The sequence below is a fragment of the Phodopus roborovskii genome, unplaced genomic scaffold (genome assembly GCF_943737965.1).
Source record: "Phodopus roborovskii unplaced genomic scaffold, PHOROB, whole genome shotgun sequence".
Lineage (NCBI taxonomy): Eukaryota > Metazoa > Chordata > Mammalia > Rodentia > Cricetidae > Phodopus > Phodopus roborovskii.
In genome coordinates, this window is record NW_026126576.1 from 3,121,124 (window position 1) to 3,140,166 (window position 19,043).

At 41.8% G+C, this 19,043-nt stretch overlaps 1 protein-coding gene across 4 annotated transcripts in view; it reads right to left on the reverse strand.

Annotated features, from left to right (window-relative positions):
• The window catches only part of Foxp1 (forkhead box P1), a 228,855-nt gene extending 210,198 nt beyond the window's left edge, over positions 1 to 18,657 (reverse strand). For all 4 annotated transcript variants that reach the window (XM_051203460.1, XM_051203458.1, XM_051203459.1 and 1 more), the window contains exon 1: positions 18,467 to 18,657. In XM_051203460.1, coding sequence (XP_051059417.1) covers positions 18,467 to 18,646 — 180 coding nt within the window. In that variant the 5' untranslated portion in view covers positions 18,647 to 18,657. The remainder of the gene's footprint in view (positions 1 to 18,466) is intronic.
• Between the last annotated feature and the right edge of the window lie 386 nt (positions 18,658 to 19,043).

Here is a 19,043-nt window from a genome sequence, read left to right on the forward strand (position 1 = left end):
CCGAGCAGGTAAGCCACTGAGACATGAACACAAAATACCTCTCAGGGAGCAAAGGACATTTTGTCAATAGTGAACCATTCTTAAAGCAAAACAAGCCACTGTTCCAGATATTAAAACAATGAAAAGAGCTGTGACTCTTCCACAAAGGCCTAACTCATTCACCAGTGTGACTGGGATAATCGCGTGCCCCTACCCAAACGCAAAGTACTAGAAATATTTTAACCAAATATATTATTTTATTGGTTGGGAAAGGGGATCCAGCCTGTTACACAATACTAAGAAAACATAGAAAGTATGTCCCTAGTCTTGTCTGTCCATGACAGCTGCTTGGGGCACCTGGACAAAGTCTGCTGTTAAGCCTCTGGTTCCATGGACAGAACACAAGAGCAATAAACGGGAACTTGCCAACCTCAGAATGGCTGCTTTTAAGTTGCCTAGAAAATATATTGCAACCACTGCTGTTCATGGCTTATGAAGAGTTTTATTAATAAATCCAGACTTCCCATTCTTAAAAGGAGCCCCTTTTATTTCTGGATAGTGAACAGACAGGAATCTGGAAGGGTTTTTGGAGTCATGGCTAGAATCTCCTTGCCCTCAGCATGCTGTCAATTTCACCGGAAGCACTACCCAGCTTCTGCCATTTCTGGGGGATTTAGCATCAGAAGTAACTGCCAAGGTCTTCCTCAGTAGACCATGTTTGATTCTTCACTAGGACCATAGCAACAAGTGAGGAGCAAGATACTCTCCCTTTGAAAAGCAAAAGAAACCAACAAGCCACAAAGACCACAGTTGCTTAAGATCTTTGAGTACATTTGTTAAAAGCCATGGCTCTGTGTGAAAAAAAGGGCAGATTGGCAATGGACAAGCTGCTATCTTCAGAAATACTGGGTTACTGAAATGAAGACAGGTGTCAGAATAAGCATGTGCAGAAGGAGTGCAGGAAAAAAGCAAGCATCATGGGAGAGAATGTTTTTATGAACTGATCATGTACACAATAAACAGCCCAGGTTAAGGCCTGGGTGGTCTGAGTAGCAGCTCAGTCCCTGGAGCCCTCAGGGGCAGGTTTGAATCCAGCCTCATCCAGTTACACTTTGTGTGAAGGGATGTGGGCAAGAGCTATGTTTCTGTGAATATAGAATGGGTATTTTAAGAGCACTGAGCTCTGGGCTAGAGCGATGGCTTGGCATTATGAATGTCTGCTGCTTTTGCACAGCACCGAGTGCAGTCCCCAGAACTCAAGGCAACTCACAGTAACTTCTAATTCCTGCTCCAGGGATTCTGATGAATTCTTCTAGCCTCTGCAGAACACACACACACACACACACACACACACACACACACACACACACACACACACACACACTCACAAGCACACATACACACAAAGGGATACATTAAAATTAATAAAAAACCTTTATTAAAAAGAGCACTTAGATAACTTCGCAGTGCTGACTTTAATCCCAGCACTTAGGAGGGAGAGGCAGGTGGATCTCTGTGAGTTTGAGGCTAATCTAGTCTACAGAATGAGTTCCAGGACAGGTTCCAAAGCTACAGAGAAACTCTGTCTCAGAAAAAAAAAATCACACACACACACACACACACACACACACACACACACACACGAGTACTTAGCTCGCAGGGTTCTTGTATGAGCAACCTGCACCATTTCATGTAATGACGACATGAACCTGGAGACCACTAACTTTTAACCCACTTTGCTAAAGTGGCTGCTACTTCTAATGCTGTAGCTACCACCTTCTGTCAGATATTTCAAACTCACTTGAGTCTACGACAGCAGGGGTGTTTGGAACATTAGCCCCGAAAATAAGAAATACATTCATTGATGTATTTGTAATTGTCAGGGTGCCACGCTGAAATTTTCTTCTTGCATGCAACAAAAGCACCAGGCGTGGTGGTGCATGTGCGCAGTCTCAGAACTCAGACGGTCAGGGACAGAAAGGCTACCAGGCTTATGACCTAACTGAGCCACACAACAGGACGATGTCTCAAAGATCTATGTAAGTCAGTAAATCCATCAGTGAATGCAGCTCCAAGTTAATATTTAAAGAACTGTACCTGATAAGGAATTACCTGGTAAAGTTAGCCAAACGTTAAAGGGAGGTATATTAAGAAAATGACACCACTCACACCATACATGACAAGGATTGAAACAAAGCCAAACTATTTCCCTAAAACTGTAAACATACAGAATACAAAAATTAAAACTGAGATACAAAGGTGAACTACCATATCAGACAATCAACTGCAGGGATTCTGGTTGATAAACAGTGTTGGTGCTAGCTAGTGCTCATCAGTGAAGTCTGATGAAGGGGATGGGAACTGTTGTTCAGAAACCATGAGAACATGTCTTTGAAAGGAAAGCTGAGAGACATTATTGCTAGAGAACAGAGCTACTGGCCACATTTCACTTTCTCAGTGTCTTTATTCATGTCCTTCCATCTTTCCTGCAAATTGTTCTGTGTATCAAAAAAAAAAAAAAAAAATGAAAATGATTTGGTATTCATTTCAGAATTTGGTATCCAATTCAGAACACCCAGATCACACCACACCTAAAAGGAGCCGCCACAGAAGGTTTTGCTCTCTTGGACACACACCGGGTATTTTGTAGTATTCTGCAGACATCAGGTCGTGCCTGGCCCACCATAACTAGGAAGTGGGAGCCACCTCCTAACTGTGCCACCATCTCTTTGCTGGTGTCTCATGGCAGTTTCACAAAATGTACCTGAACTTTTTAGAACCTTCAAATTCTGGCTTAAAATAAAGTTGCTATTGTTGTTGTTGTTTTTAACTTATTCTTCTTTCCAAAATTCCTCACTTTTCCAGAAATCCAAATGAACCATAAGAAAGAAATGTGACCTCATGTGAAACTTGAAAGGGGCGCACCTGAGGACTCAGGGAAAGCTATGGGTTCTGTGTGCTGGGTAAATAGTGCTCTCCTGGTTCTAGGTACTAATTGCATGAAAAACACAGAGGGAGGGTGACAAGTAACACTGAGGCATAAAAATGACTGCCATGTGTGAAAACTTTTTTTTTTTAAATGCAGGCACAAGAATTCAGCCAGGAAAAAAAAAAAAAAAAAAAGACATGCCAATAAAAAATCTGTGTCTTAAAATCTGGCTGGCAGTGCCCTTCCTCTCCCCAGTGGATACTCTTAGTAAAGAAAACACGGTGGGTTTTCCCCCTCCTTTGCCTGTATTTCATTTCCAATTAAAATTAAATATAAACTGGAACGCCACCTGGATTTTACCAAAATCCAATCCCTTCCCTCCACCCTTCCCTTTTTTTTTTTTTTAAGAGAAGAACCTGGGCTTACATATACAAACATTTTAGTAAATGACCCGTGGCAAATTGCGTAATGCCAGTAAAAGTTGTGTTTTTTAAGTTATGAGACCCAAAGATTTTTATCTGAAATAAAACCCTGATTCAATTCAGATTCTGGAGGCCAACTGTGTCTTTAACTCTGCCTCCAAATTTAAAACATTTGTGCATGGGGCCCCTTCGTTGATGCTTGCAAGTGGGTATGGAGTAGAGATTCTCTATTGATTAGGGTGTGTGTTTTCTTTTCTAAAACGATAAATTGGGGCACTAATTGCCTACAAGGACTGGTTCCCTACAGTCTTCACAGTGAGGTCAGTGTAAATGAAGAGCTGAATAGACAGACAGGACAGGGCACTGATTTTAGTCTATTATCCCAATGACATAAAGCACAAGATTCCTGTACCCATGGGAGGTAGTTCTTGGAAGACTCCAACAAGGAGAATTCAATATCCCATTGATTACATTTGAATATAAAATGAGTGGGGGCAGGCTAAAGAATGGAACAGTATAGAGAAGTAACTTGGTCCATGCCAGACCACTATGTTTGGATCCCTAATTGTGTTGGCTATTGCTCTGGTCCATCCTTGACATGGGAACGAGGTTGATAACACATTTTACAGAGGTAGACTGTTTGGCCAAGGGCAATATGCTGCTTAGCATATCCATCATATCACCTCTTGCAGAAAGATGTAATTATATTGCTCCATTTTACAGATTTGAAAACTGGAGGCAAAGAGAGCTGGTCGGTCACATTTGACAGCTTTTCTCATGCAAGAACTGTAAGAGGTAGGGCTTCAACCTTCAGCTGGGAATTCCAGTCACTTGCTCCTCCTGCCTCTAGAACTCCCAAAGGGAAGCAACCTGAGATGCAGATGAAGAAGCAGCCAGGAATTATGTGCCTGCATGTGACTAAGACGATGGGATTGGTGTGTGCATATGGACTGGGAGGCAAGGGGTAGTATAGAGAAAACCAAAACAAAGGAATATTGCTTTATTTCCCTTATCTTTCCAGATTGACAGAGTTTGACTCTTGTCACAGAAGGGTGACATTCAGTAAGGATGATTTGTGTTTGTACATCTTATGGTGGAAGCATCCAGAACACTGGTGGATCTGGAGAGTACACCCAGTGGGCAGACAAGTGGTAGCTGAAGATATAAATATAATAGAGATTCTTAAAATTATTTATTTTTCAGACAAAAATGCGTTGTGCAGGATCAGGATCACCGAATGCATCCCATACCCAACCTGTAGCAGTGTGAATGGGCCTTAACTTACAGCATCTTTTCTTTTTCACTACAGAACCTGTGTTGTTATGGAAACCTTGAGATACACAAAAAGCAAAAAATAGTCATAAGCAAACAAGAATCCTACAAACAAACCAAAACATGATCGGTCTTCAACTTATGAAATACTCAACTGTTTATCTTTTAAACACTACAGTAAGAAGCACCAATTCTTTTATTTCACACACTATTTTTGCGCATTAAATTCTTATTGGTGGTTGCAATAATGCTAAAAATAAAAGCAATAGCTAATACTTGCAGACAAGGTGTTGCACAATAACCCAAGAGGGCAAATGTTAATGTGGTTTCCATTTGATGGATATGTAAACTGAGGTGCAGAGATGTTTTCAGACATTCACAATAACTCATCTAGGAAGGACTGTGAGTTGGGCCAGAACTTCACCCCACACTCTAACCCTGTCTGCCAGCCCATTCACTAGTGTGGCCCTCTAGCCAAGCAGTTTAGGATGGGCTAGAGAAACCAAAGAAGCAAATTCTTGGGCCCAGCATGGATCTTGACAACTCTGAAGGAGGGTCTGCAATTGGTTCTAAGAAGCCTTCAACATAATCCCACAAGAACCACCAAGAAAGATAGGATTCCTTGTATAGAAAGTGGGTGGGGCTGGAGAGAATGCTCAGTGGTTAAGAACACTGGCTGCTCTTCCAGTGGACCTGGGATCAATTCCCAGCACCCACATGGCAGCTCACAAGTGTCTGTAACTCTAGTCCTAGGGGATCTGACACATTCACACCAATCTACATAAAATAAAGTTAAATAAATTACTTAAGAAAGAAAGAAGTGGGCAATGGTGAACCCAACTGGCTGTGTGAGTTTCCTGAGGGTCACAGCCAAACTGCCCAAGAATGGGCTGCAGGAACTCATGTTTGTACCACAAAGGGGTGTCTGTGCTGTGTGTGTCATGTCTATGACCCTGGCTGACTTTACCACAGGCCTTCCTGGCATATGGATTCGCAATGAGGAGGGATCAAGAGTATATAAGCTGGTTCTGTCACCGGAATGAACGGAAATGGCTCTCAACATGCAAGGCTTAGCATGCCTTTCAGAGTTTTCTTCATGGGCACTGATGCCATATGATACCTGAGAAAAATTCCTGTAACATGCTCTTGAACATTTAGAGCCACAAGAAAAGCCCTGCTCCAAGTCAGAGAAGAGAAGAAATATTTGTTCAAACACAAGAACTAATGTAAACCCGTTAGCATACTAAAACATACGGGGAGTGAATAGGAAGGTCATCTACAGAACTGCAAAATTATGTACTTACAAACATTTATGCACTCTCACACACATGCAAATACCCCCATATATTCACTCATGCATGCATGTTCAAGTGCACACACACACACACACACACACACACACACACACACACCCCACAGCCAATGTTGTGCAACAATAATAATAATAGGGTCTGTGTAACAGAAATAAAACAAATTTTCATTAATTGTGAAATAGAGTAAACCACTGGACAAGCATAAAAAAAACCCAGAATCAACTAAAAATAAGGTCCCAGGATAAGAAATGCCAAAGTGAACCCCATCTTCCTGGAAATACAATCGGTTAATAAACAAGTACATTAAGAAACAATCTTCAGATTTGACAACTCTTACCAAATCAGGTACTAAGGTTTCAATTATTCTAATTATGGGATGGGGGAAGTAGCTAGAATTTGGTGTTGAAAGAATATAAAATACACACTTCACCCAGGAAACAGCCAGACTTACCAGGCCCCATCTCAGCCCTGGAAGTCTCACATTCACACCATGGGCTATGTAAATAGGAGTCCAAGACTTCAACTAACCACATGCCACCAGTTGCTCCACAATACAAATCTAAATTCACTTATAATTAAAAGGGTCAAAGACAAATGTTCTGGACCCTTAATATCCAAGCCTCAAGTCTAAGCTATATAGCTCAGGATATACCTCCCATCCATTATTTCCCACTAACAGGTTTAAAATAAATCAGCAGATGTTCACATTCTGAAATTCTGTTTTCTGATTTCACCAAAGTCTTTAAAAAAAAATTCCCACCAAGGTGGATACTAATTTTTTCTCTCCAGGCCACCTAGGATTTATGACCCCAACCATTCTATGGATTGATTAGCTTATGCCTGTCTTCTTCAGTTTATCTCTGTGTGCATTAAGATTTCTATTGATGTTTCATGTATGTACCTCTGGATCTTACTGAACCTCAATTAGACTGTGAATCCCTAGAATGTAAGGAGAGAAGGCGGTATTTCTCTGTGTTGTCTAGTGGGGAAATCATGAATAAGAGAAAGCCTACACTGTAGGCAAGGGCATCATGGCTGAGGACAGCTGGGCTTTGAGTGACTCACCAAGTACACCCAACCTCCACGTCCTCAGCAGTATGGTTGAATGTTTTTAACTATTACTAATGTCCAGTTTCTTAATTTGTAAGACACTATCAGCTAAATGACTGGAAACAAGAAAACGGAAGTGTGAACACACCCACACATCACTGCAACATACTAGAAACTGCAAGCCAAAGTTTTACATTGTGTGTATGTATGAAGTCTTCCTCCTACCCCACCTCACACGCACACACACACACACACACACACACACACACACACACACAGCATGTGTGAAGGAACAAGTACTCTATGACTCCAAGATAAGAGCAGAAAATTCTGTCACACATTCTACTCAATAACCTAGGAGAGGGCTACTGCACCTGTAAAACATTGGACCGAATGCATTTTAGGGTTTCCGGGACTGTAATAGGTTACCTTGGATGGCTATTTTAACAGTTAAATCTTTACTGTTAACTTTATGGGGTTTAAAATCACCATGGAAACATGCCTGTAGAGGTGTGCCTAGGACAGGGTTGTTTAAGAAAGAACACCACCATGAATATGGGTAACTGTTGCTACCCCAATGAACTGGGATCAGGACTGAATCAGAAGGAGAAAGCAAGCTGGGCACTGCCCTTCATCTCTGTTTCCTGACTGAGGAAGCAATAGAACCAGATGCCTTGTGCTCCTGCTCTTGTGACTTCTCACCATGATAGACTGGACCCTCCCAGACTGCCAGGTAAGATTCATCTTTGCATCCTGAAGTTGTTTCTGACAGCCATGTTGTCACATCAGTGAGAAAATTACTACTACAGCTGGTAGGCACGGAGACAGCTGTACACCATGGTAAACAACTGGTCTAGCTACATCTCCAAAGGACTCTCTGTGGTATTAAATGCAAGGTTGGATTTGGCTTGAGGGCTATCATCCTTTGGTTCCTTTTCTGGTCTGCAGGCTCAACACAGCACTTTGCACATAGAAGCTTCCAATGCTGAGGCAAGTGGAAGATTTCTTTCTAAATGCAACCCTGGCAATCTCAATCATGAATCACCCCATTACAGAACATAACCTTGGCAATGATAATGATGACTATCGCATACTCACCTCATGCATGATGTCTTCCCCATCTTACAGATAGATGAATGATATAACAAGTCCATACATAAGTACACATGATACATATACATTACTACACAGCACAAAACTTTGTATGTCTAAGACAAATATAAATTCCATGGCATGAACATCAGAATAAAAGAGGCACCAGGTAGAGGCACTGCCATTTTCTACCTCTGTGTGCTGAATGCTTACTGCATTGAATTGGAAAGCTCACTGGGAGGAGGGAGCAAAATGAGGGAAGGGAAGCAATATTAGCAGGGTATTATTTATCACACACATTAGGACCAAAAATAGTCAGGAAAGAATGAGCATTGTGTCATTCTATCTCCGTCTTTGACCTTGTAAAAGGTTGCTGAGTTCGGATGGAGGATAATGAGCATCAGTGGAGGAAGCCTTCCTTACAGGGGAGTCACTCTGCACCATGCAGCCTTGAAAAATTAATCCATAATAATTATAATCTTGAAACGCCACTCTTGCCCTGCTTTATGATGCTACATCTTATTTTATTAAAATTTTCCAAAATTCTTTCTTTCCTTGGCTCTGAGAGACATGACTCTGCTATGGAAAAGCGAAAGACATTTTACGCACAATTTTCCCTCTACTAGAAAGAGGTATATTGTGCCCTTCAGTGAACATAAAATTGATATTATCATCTCTTAGTTTATATCTCACTACTTAACCTTCAGATTAAAAGTTATTGGATTTGAATGACTAAAAAGACATCATGTCACCTTCCCTCCTCTGTGGAGAGACAGAAGTTCAGGGCAGGACAAGGCACCATGGGAAGAGCGAGCATTCCGTGGGAATAGCAGACTCTGCCTTGCTTAAGGGCTCAGGAGGGACCACAACAGGATACTGACAATGCAGTCATGGTTGGAAGGAAGAGAAATGACAGAGGAAGTCTTGTACTCATAGAAACCTTGCTGAAGATGAATTTGTGTGGAGAAGTCAATCTTATCTTGAGTACCATCAAAAAAGGAGCAAACTAGGTCTGGGGAGACACTCCTCACAGTCAACTGCTAGCCAAGGATGAGGACTCAAGTTCAATCCCCAGCACCCACGGGAAAAAAAAAAAAGAAAGGAAGAAAGGAAGAAAGGAAGAAAGAAAGAAAGAAAGAAAGAAAGAAAGAAAGAAAGAAAGAAAGAAAGAAAGGCAGGAAGAAAGAAAGAAAAGGAAAGGAAAGAAAAAGGAAAAAGCCTGAGGTGGTACCTCGCTGGGAACCCTAGCACTAAGAAGGCTTGGGCGCAGACCTCCTGGACTTATTGTGAGCTCCAGGCCAGTGAGCATTCCTACACCCACCCAGTCAACAACAGCAACAAAACAACAACAAAAACCCAAAGTGAACACCTGAGGGTATGCTCTGATCTCAGCCTGCAACCTAACACACACACACACACACACACACACACACACACTCAAGCAAATGCACACACACATGCACAACCACAGAAAATACTAAATTCAAGAGAAAAGTAAGAGTTACTAAGAAAAAGAACCGTGCCCTGCATAGTTGGTATACACACAGTTTCTGCAGAAGATATAATGGCCATCTAGAAGGATTAGAGAGAACATAGCTTACATCCTCCTTCCTTCACTTTTTCAACTTAAATTCAGTAAGGAGACTTTCATCCCTGGGCAGGTTGTTCTGCAACTCATAGCTAAGTTTACCAATAGCCCCAGCTGTTTAATAATTACACATTGTATTTTTCCAGCAAAAGATACACACTATGTGCTCCTCCCCCAACCCCTTGATACTTTAAAAACAATTTCATTCTAAGAAACTTGTGTCAATATGGAACAAAGACGTTATCACAGACCCAGCTTAGTTAGTTTTGTACTCTAAGATAGATAAGCCCACTCGGTGATCAATAGGAACATAGCCGTTTTATCAGCATTCCCCATGTGACTTTTGCAAGAGATTCTAGTAACAGGCCAAGGCTAAAGGCAAAGTACTTGATAATATTAATCAGAATAAACATACTTAACCATTGTAGTGACTTTTAGCATGTAAGAGGGCTCCTCCCCACTCCACGCCCCTCTCATGGACAAAGGCTCGAGTAACCCAGGCTGGTTTGGAACTGAAATCCACCTGCTGTGCTGACCCAAGTGACTGTGGGTCTGTGCACTATACCCAGCTAAGAAAGTGTGATGGTTACTTATAATTTTCATCTTGACCCAACAGAGAATCCTTTGAGATGGGGTTCTCTAAGAGGGACTATTGTACCATCACAGGATGTCATCACTGGGCTGAATGCTGAAAAGAATCAGAGAAAGAGAAGGACAATTTTTCCCTGGAGGGACTTACAAGATGCTAAAGGATGCATACCCATGCGCAGGAGGAAAAGGGGAGGGAACCAAGAGGGGTCCCCAGTCACATAGCCCATGGTTGGTGGCCCTTTATCAAATACTTGACCAGTCTCTCAGGGTTCCTTCCCTTCTAGCTGTGTCCCTCCTTAGTCTCCACAGAAGTAGGAACTGAGGCCTCACACAGGTACAATGGTGCCTGCCTTCCCAGCAGCCTCTTCTGCTGCCTCAGCTTTCCTCGGACTCCAAAGCACTCAGCCTTTGCTCTTGCTTTGCCAGTCCACACACGTCAATCTGGCCCCTGCATTGCCTTCACCACAGGAGTGAGCAATAAAGAGTTGAATAAAAATCATATAAAAAATGAACAAATTAAGTTCTGCAGGCAAAAGTGGAGAAATGATTAATACAGGGTGAGTGGTTCTTGTCTGAAATGCTTGGGATCAGAAACAGGACAGAATTTGCAAAGTTTTACTTTGCAATATCTACATAGATTTACTGGCTGAACATTCCTATTTAAAAAATAAAAAGTCCCAAACCCCAAATGGTCCCCAAACTGAAACTGTTTTTGGAAACAAATCAGGCCTTTGTTTTGGATTTCAGAAATATGGGGATTTGGGAATTTACTGATGTTCCACCATATAGAGGTTTATAAAGAAGCAGTCCCTCCCCTTCACCAACAACAATCAAGGACCCTGCAGTTGAAGGCTTGCTTGTTCCTCATCTAGGGACATTATTACGGGAGGTTCTAGAAAGGGTAGGATGTGGCGCCTAGGTAAAGGAGTCATGACTTTAGCCCTAGTCTCGTCCTGAGCCCCTCTCTGCTTCCTGATCACCATGAGGTCTGTAGCTCTGCCAGATGTACCCTTCACCATAATGTTCTTGTCCCACCATGAGCACAGACACAACGGACTCAAGGATTCTGGATAGAAATCTTTGAAACCGTGAGATAAAATAACGTTTTCTTCTTTCTGGCCTGCGTGCTTTCTCTCAGGTGTCTGATCACAGTGACAAAACACTAACACACACTTGTCCTCAATACACAGGATAGCACTTATTGGGCCAAGTGTAACAGAATTGCACAGCAGACAAAGATGTTAACCTTAGCATGTGTTCTCAAGCCAAATGAGAAAAGAACCCAACACAGGTTCTATTTCTATGAAGTGAATCAATGCAGTGTTTAGTAGAGTCTCTGGAATGTTAGGACACTTCACAATTACAATATGTTTGAGTTCAAAGTCAATGAGATGAAAAGAAACTTTTCAACAGGGAGTTCAGACCTCTCCATCAACTTCCTCCCTTCCTCCTCGAGGCTCTGAGGACCACTTGCATTTACATGGCCATTCTTTTTTTTTTTTTTTTTTGGGTCATAAAAGCCACCTTGTGACTCTTTTAATCAAGTAATCTATGCACCACCTACAGACATATTAGACTCCATCAGGTTGATTATATATTTATGTCACCCAAACCTTCCAATTCAGCCCCCTCAGCACTGCTGTTAATAAACCAGACAGTGACAAAAGACTGGTATGGGTCCCTGGGCTTCAGAGGACAAACAGGAGTCTGCTAGCACTGGGAAGCAAACACTTGTGATCACTGGTGCTAATCTGCCAACAGGTTATGACTGAAGTCCTATCTCCTCAGAGTTCAAGAAGACATATTATTATTATTTTATTATATTATTAATTAATGGATGGGGCTTAACTTTACTATCTCAAGAGCAGTAAAGCTTTCTCTTAAAGTTGAGAGAGGACAGGCCACTCATAGTAAGATATGCCATCTGGGGTTCTGTTCCCATGCTCTCTAACATATAGGTGTCCCCTCCCCTTTTGGTCTCCCATGCCATTTTAATTTCCAATGGAGAGATTAATGACACGCAACTGTTCAGTAATCACAACTTGAAAGAATTTCATATAACACTCACAAGTTACATAAATCTCTGAAGACAATGTTTTGATGGAAGACAGGACTAAACTAACAGAGAGGAGAGAGCTAAATTTAGCATTCAGGGTGAAATATGCTTTTTCCAGAAATAGGCACAAGAGGAATTAAAAAAGTGGGTGGGGGAGTTGTTTTTGTTGTGGCTGGTTTTTCTTTACTTACCAGATTTATCTAAATTCCCATCTCTGCTTTGCTTCGATTTGTTTGTAGGTTTTCACTAACATTGGTACCACTGATTACTACCAAATAGATTTTTCTGCATCTTTGTGTGTGTAGGAGAGAAAGTTGATCTCTGCAATGTCTCTGATTAAAGTTTATCTCAACAGAGAAATTCCTTCATAATTAGAACTGGGGTCTCACCAAGTAGCTAAGAGACATGTTAGCTTCTAACTTGCACTAGGTCCCAGCAGGGTCCTTCATATTGCTAACCTTTCTCTGCACTACCTTCCTAGTAGGTTCCCTCCTAGGACACTGAAAATCCCATCATTTCTTTCCTACCAACAGCATCAAAGGAGCAGCAATGGGATGGGTCATGTTAGCTGAAATGTAGTATAAGGATAGCGCTAACTTAGCTTGGTACCTCAGTCTCACACCCACACTGCTGGGCCCACGGTAGCTGGGGCACTCTGTACAAAGTAAGAACTAATGATAAGCCCTGATTTTCACACAGTTCCCTAAAAGAAGGTGGGTATGCCCGAGAAGCCAAGGCTAGTGCTTTCCTCATGAGACAGACAGCCTCCAACTCCCAGTGACTCAGTGAGTAACAAAGGCCAACAAGGACTTTGATGCCACCAATTTGAAAGTGAAGAGGAAAATTTTTACCTATTTCTCTTTGTTCTAAAAGTAAAATCCTCTAGCCTCTGCTTACAGCATAAACACTTTGGTCCTTTTCTAGTCACCATCCTCTAGTGTCCATGGGAGACTCTTGGGAGTCCACACAGATACTGCAACAGTTAATACTAATTGATAACTTGACAGGACTTATAAGCAATAAGGACATAAATCCCTGGGTGTGACTGGGAAGTATTTAGATTAGGTCAATTGAGGTTCAAAGACCCAATTGTGGGTGACAACCCAACATGGGATGGGGTTCTGGACAGAATAAGCTGGAGAAATGAAACTAAACACCAGCCTTCATCTCTCTGCTTCCTGACTGGCAGATGCAATGTGACCAGCCACCCTTCACTTCTGTCCCTGGAACTTCCAGCAGTGACTGACTATATCCTAAAACTGTGAGCCAAAATAAACCCTTCCTTATTTAAATTGTTTTTCTGTCCCACCAGTAACTAATAAGGTTACCCAAATCTACAGACGTTCAAGCTTCTGGAATGACAGGGTGATGTATTTTCATGGAATACATCTACCCTCTTCTCACAATCTGAAGGCATCTCTACATCACTTACACAAGGCAAATGTTGTGTAAGTAGTTACACTAGTGCTTAGAGACCAAGGACAAGAAAATATGGACATGTTCAGTTCAGACACAATTCTCCTCCCAAACTTTAGATTCACAGTTGAATCCATTAATTGAACCATGCATACAAGGAGCTGACTATAATCCCACTGTGCAATCTCACAATCTCACTCTACGATTCTCCCAGATGCTTCTGATACTCCTTCTTCTACACCCTCTTTGAATTTATGTCACCACACTCTGTACTCATTCCCTAAAGAGCTTCCAGGGTCCCATATAACTATCAGCACTTTTCCTCTGTCATATTCCCATAGCCAACATCTTCTTCCCTCCCAGGCTGCTCTTGAAAGCCCTCCCTATGCCTTCTCCCTCTCTTACCTCCTTGCTTGTCTCTAAATGGTCCCTTTTCTCTTTGTTTACACTGTTAACTTAAAACATACACTCCTTCTTTTGACCAAAAACCTCAACATTTTAAATCAAGTATCAGACAAAAAAAAAAAAAAAAAAAAAACAAGTCCTTCATTTACTTATACTCCTTAAGTTAACAAATTGCAAGCACAGCATATCTTTTTTTAATGACTTTCTCACCCGCTCTCTGGAAACTGCTCTCGTCATATAAAATGATAGCCATACCCCAAAACCGCAGCCACCAAAGCTCTCCTTTTGCTGATTTGCACACAATAAAAATGCCAGGTGGTACCAAAAAAATTTACCCCTCCCCAAAGAAAGCACCCATCATTAAAAAAGGGATGTTGTCAAAGAATAGCTGGTTTATTTAACAGCTATTCATTTTTTATTGAATAAACATTTTCTGGTATGCATTCTGTTAATTGACCTGCCAGCATATGCTGTATATGGAGAAACTTCTAAACATTATGTTCTATGTAATATGCTTATCTGAAAAAGCTCCCGTTAGCAGCAATATGGAAATAAAATCCTGCTTTCAAAAATTCAAGACTTTTCAAATGCATTAATTCACACAGTTTATAAAATTGCTCTGGACATTTTAAAATCCTTCCTTAAGAGAGAGAAAAAAAAACATTAACAATCAATAATAGTATCTGTTGCTGCTCTTCATAATGGAGTAGTCATTCTCCAACACAGAACTCAGAAACATAGAAATGGGGACAGGCATAATAGAAAGCAAAAAGCAGCCATGGTATAGGGTAAAGAACTACTCAAGGGCTGCAAGAGAAAGCTCAGAAATGCTATCAAATTACATTATTAGGAAACCATTGTAATAGTTGCGGAGCCTGGATATAAATAGAGTTGAAACATTATCGAGACAATATGCTTCGTTTTGAAAAGGGAAGACAAGGCAGTTGTGTGGGCGGGCTCCTCCAACTAATGGCCACCCTTCTCCTTGGCTGGTAACTTCTGAAGGATGATGCATCTTCCAGACCAGCATCCCTAGCTGCTTTGCCCAGAGGGCAGGGGCAGCACTCCGCTGGGTGGAGCCACAGTGAACCACAAGACTACTGGGCTCCCTGTCTTCAGCAGCCATTCATCTCCCAACAGATACTGCCCTTGTGGGGCGGTTGCTCAAGGTTGCCAGACATCCTGATTTTTCAAGAAAGGATGGAAAAGCAAAGACCTCCCATTTCTCCAGGCTGTCAACTAGATAATTCTTTAAAACAAATTTTGTTTGAGGCTCGACTTAGGCAACCAATGGCATCACTATGGTAAGTGGTTCTTTGTGATGGTGAAAGTTTCTAAAAAAAAGGTGCCCGATACTAATTTGTAGTCACGATTGGCAAGAAGGAGCCCAACACAAAACTGGCTCAGCACCCACCCCCACCCCCGCCGAATAACACCAATGGCTCTGGTGAAAGCACAATATTCTGAACCATTCCTTGTAACTCACAGCATAATTAACTCATTTTTACACCAGGCAGCTTGAAGCCGGATCTTTGTGTTCCATGGACTTCTGACATATTTTACTGTTCTAACTCTCTTCCACTGTCCTACATTAATCAAAGCTGTAACCCCTGTTGTCTTTGTACTATGGAATCAGAATGTGCCCCTGGCGAGGAATGGGGGAAAAGTCAACAGGAATTAAATTTCAGTGCAACTGTTTACTCAACTGTGGCCTGCAGATATTGAAATTTTATCCGTGGTTTTGTGTGACTACCGCAGTAATGAATTCAGCATGGCTGCGATTTTCTCAGCGCTTGCATTCTCACTTAGAGTAAAAACCTGCAGGAGAAAAATGAGGAAAACCACGCAGGTCCACCAGCGAAACTCACAATTTCTCCACACCGTTTCATTGCTGCTGTTTTCTGGACGGCAGAAAACTTGGGGAGATTTGGGCTCCTGGGTCCTTTGTGAGCCTGTAGTTTTTCTTCTGTCAAATACACATCCCCATTTCCCTCACCGACCTGTTTAGAGACTTCACTTGCACAGGCAGTCAAAGCAGCTGTGGATGTTTTCTAAGGCCTAAAAAGGCTTGCCAACCACAATAAGTGGGGCTTTAGCCACAATCCTAGACCCGACAGATGCCTTTCTTCCTCAAACATATCAGTGACAAATAGACAGAAAATTGCCGTGAAATATTTATTTTCAAGTTTCAAAGTGGAATAAAAAAAATCAAGTACTTGAACACTGCCATTTAACAACATGATCTCCAGAAGGGCTCCAGCCCAGGTAACTGACTGGCCACTCGTTATTTTTAAGAAAGATGCAACCAAAATACACTTCCAGAACATTCTTCTGTGTCGCTCATGCCACTGCTGTTATTGTCCTGTAGGAGTGTGTGTGTGTGTGTGTGTGTGTGTGTGTGTGTGTGTGTGTGTGTTAGGTGTACTGAACACGTAGACTTTCGTGGTTGGTTAAATACTTTGTTGTTGTTTGTGTAAGCTTTTACTATCACTACACTTGTGTGTAAGGGGGGGGGGCTGAAGGGCTTGTTCTTCTCTTGCCATGTGGGTGCTGACAATCAAACTCGGGGCCTCAGGCTTGGTGGCAAGCATTTTTACCTACTGGCTCCTTGGTTAAATACTTTAATATTCTGAATATTTGTTAGTCCTTCAGGTAAAATTCAGAAGAAGTTAATCTCTCACCAACTAAACTAATGTACTCTAAATGCAAAATTATTTGGGACGCACATTGCATTAGCCCGGTCTCAACTACCTAATAAAGGAATGGTCCATATTGAACTCCCTCTATCTTGTGATGGCCTAGAAGATGGTATTCTAAAAATACTAACTACTTATCTCACCATACGTAGATGACATCATATAGGTGACTACTGCAAATGCACTCTTGACATTTACTGCTGGTTTGGCAAACAACCTCCCTGGTTAGAATTCAGCCATTGTGTACTGACTGATGTGCACAAAATTAATACAACACAGTGGCATAAGCTCTAGCTGATTGGTTTACAGTGGAGGCATAAATAGTTGGGATGACAAGAAAAGACAAAGTCACAGTCCAAAATTCCCTGAAGTGACTTGTTTTGCCTGCCAACTTCCCTTTCTTTTTCTTTCCAGACCTTTCCCCAAATTGGTAACATGGTCTCAAGCTGTACCCACTGATATCTAGTGGGTTCACAGCCTACTGACTGTTTATATTTTAGTGCTTGTCTTTGATTCGACTATTTAGGAGGTAGAGGAAGGAGGATCTGGAGTTTATTTCAAAGCCAGTAGCCTCTGCTAAGTGAGAACCTGTCTCAGAAAGAGAAGATAATAATGACTCTTAGCAAGGGCTTCATCCTTAGAATTTGATTCCAATTTTAAGAAAGTAGTTTGAAAGGTCTGTCCTTTTCTCTTGTGGCATTTCCCAACATTTTCTCTAATAAAGTTACAAAATTTCCCCAAGATGTTTCATTCTCCTCTTTCTCTTAAATACTTGATACAAATGGTACCACAACTACAAGATAAATAGATCAAGGACAAAACCTGTCCTGTTATCAGTAGCAAAACCTCGTAATATTTCCTGATCCCAGGGAGTGGGAAACCCAATCCAGTCTTCAAGGAAATGCTATTTACATTTGAGTTTTTACCAATACAATACCATGTCTTAGGTCACCTGTAACACTGAGAAATGTTTCAACAGCTACTCCCAAGGACCCAATTCCATCCTGGGAAGAGCAAACACTGAATGAGAATATCTCAGGCAAAGGAACTGTTGAAGAGGCCCAGATAGTACAACAGTAAAACACCACTGAGATTTTAGCCACCACCACCTGTGGTCAGATTCCATTAAACATACACAAATGCTGACACCCTAGTTCTTAGAAACAGAAGAAAGACATGTCCCAAAACTGATGCCTGTCTTACAGACACGGGCTTGTTATTTAACCATATCCACCTATATTTCTAATTGTCTTTATTTCTTTATTTAACTAACCCACACACACACACACCATGTACCCTTAGTTCGTTCCTTTCTGCTTGGACCTTTCAGTTTACTTTTAAACCTGTTTTTACTTAATTTCTCTTCTGTTTGTCAACTATTTACCTCAAGCATCAACAACCATTTCCCCCCCAGAGAGTCATTTTAATTGAGTAATAAAAGTTTAGGCTGGAAGAGAGTGGCTGAAGGTCCATTCAACTTTAAGTCTAACATCCACCATCCAGGAAGACACTTGCATTTCCCAAGGACTTCAAAATTAGTCTCAGTCAGAAAGACCCCTGGATGCCTGAGAATATGCTTCTTATAGGCAGACAGATGGGCCTATAACATGGACAGTGGCTCAACTCCCACTCACAACCCCAATTCCCAGACAAGTACCTGCTGTTGCTGCTGTTGGACGTGGGCAAGGTCGGCTGCCCCCAGGTCCACCGCTGGTGTCTCCCCGTTGGAGCGAGTGTCACGAAGTGCACCACACTCTAGTAAGTGGTTGCCACTGCTGGACCCGTTCTGGATGGCTGATCCGTTACTTTTTGTCTCAGACCCAGATTCTTGCATCATGACTCAAAAACCTGAAAGGAGGATTTTCAGAAAGGGGGAGGGTGAGAAGGGGGGACAGAAGTGGAGAGGGAGAGAGAGACAGAGACAGAGAGAGAGAGAGAGGGAGGGAGGGAGGGGGAGAGGGAGAGGGAGGGAGAGCTGTTAAAACAGTTGCTATTGAGAATGGAGTTCTGCCTTACTATGTTGCTGAACTCTGTAAGCAGTTGTCATTCCCCTTCACCTCTTTTGTCCCTTATTAGTAGACTGATCTCCTACTTTAGGACTAGTGCTGTCATTCTCATTTCAAGCTCTAGTATGGTTTAAAATATATCATTCATTCCCTCTTAGGAAAAATACATAGGTTCAGGTGACCTGAGGAGAATTTAGGATTCAATTTCTCTGATGGGATTCAGACACT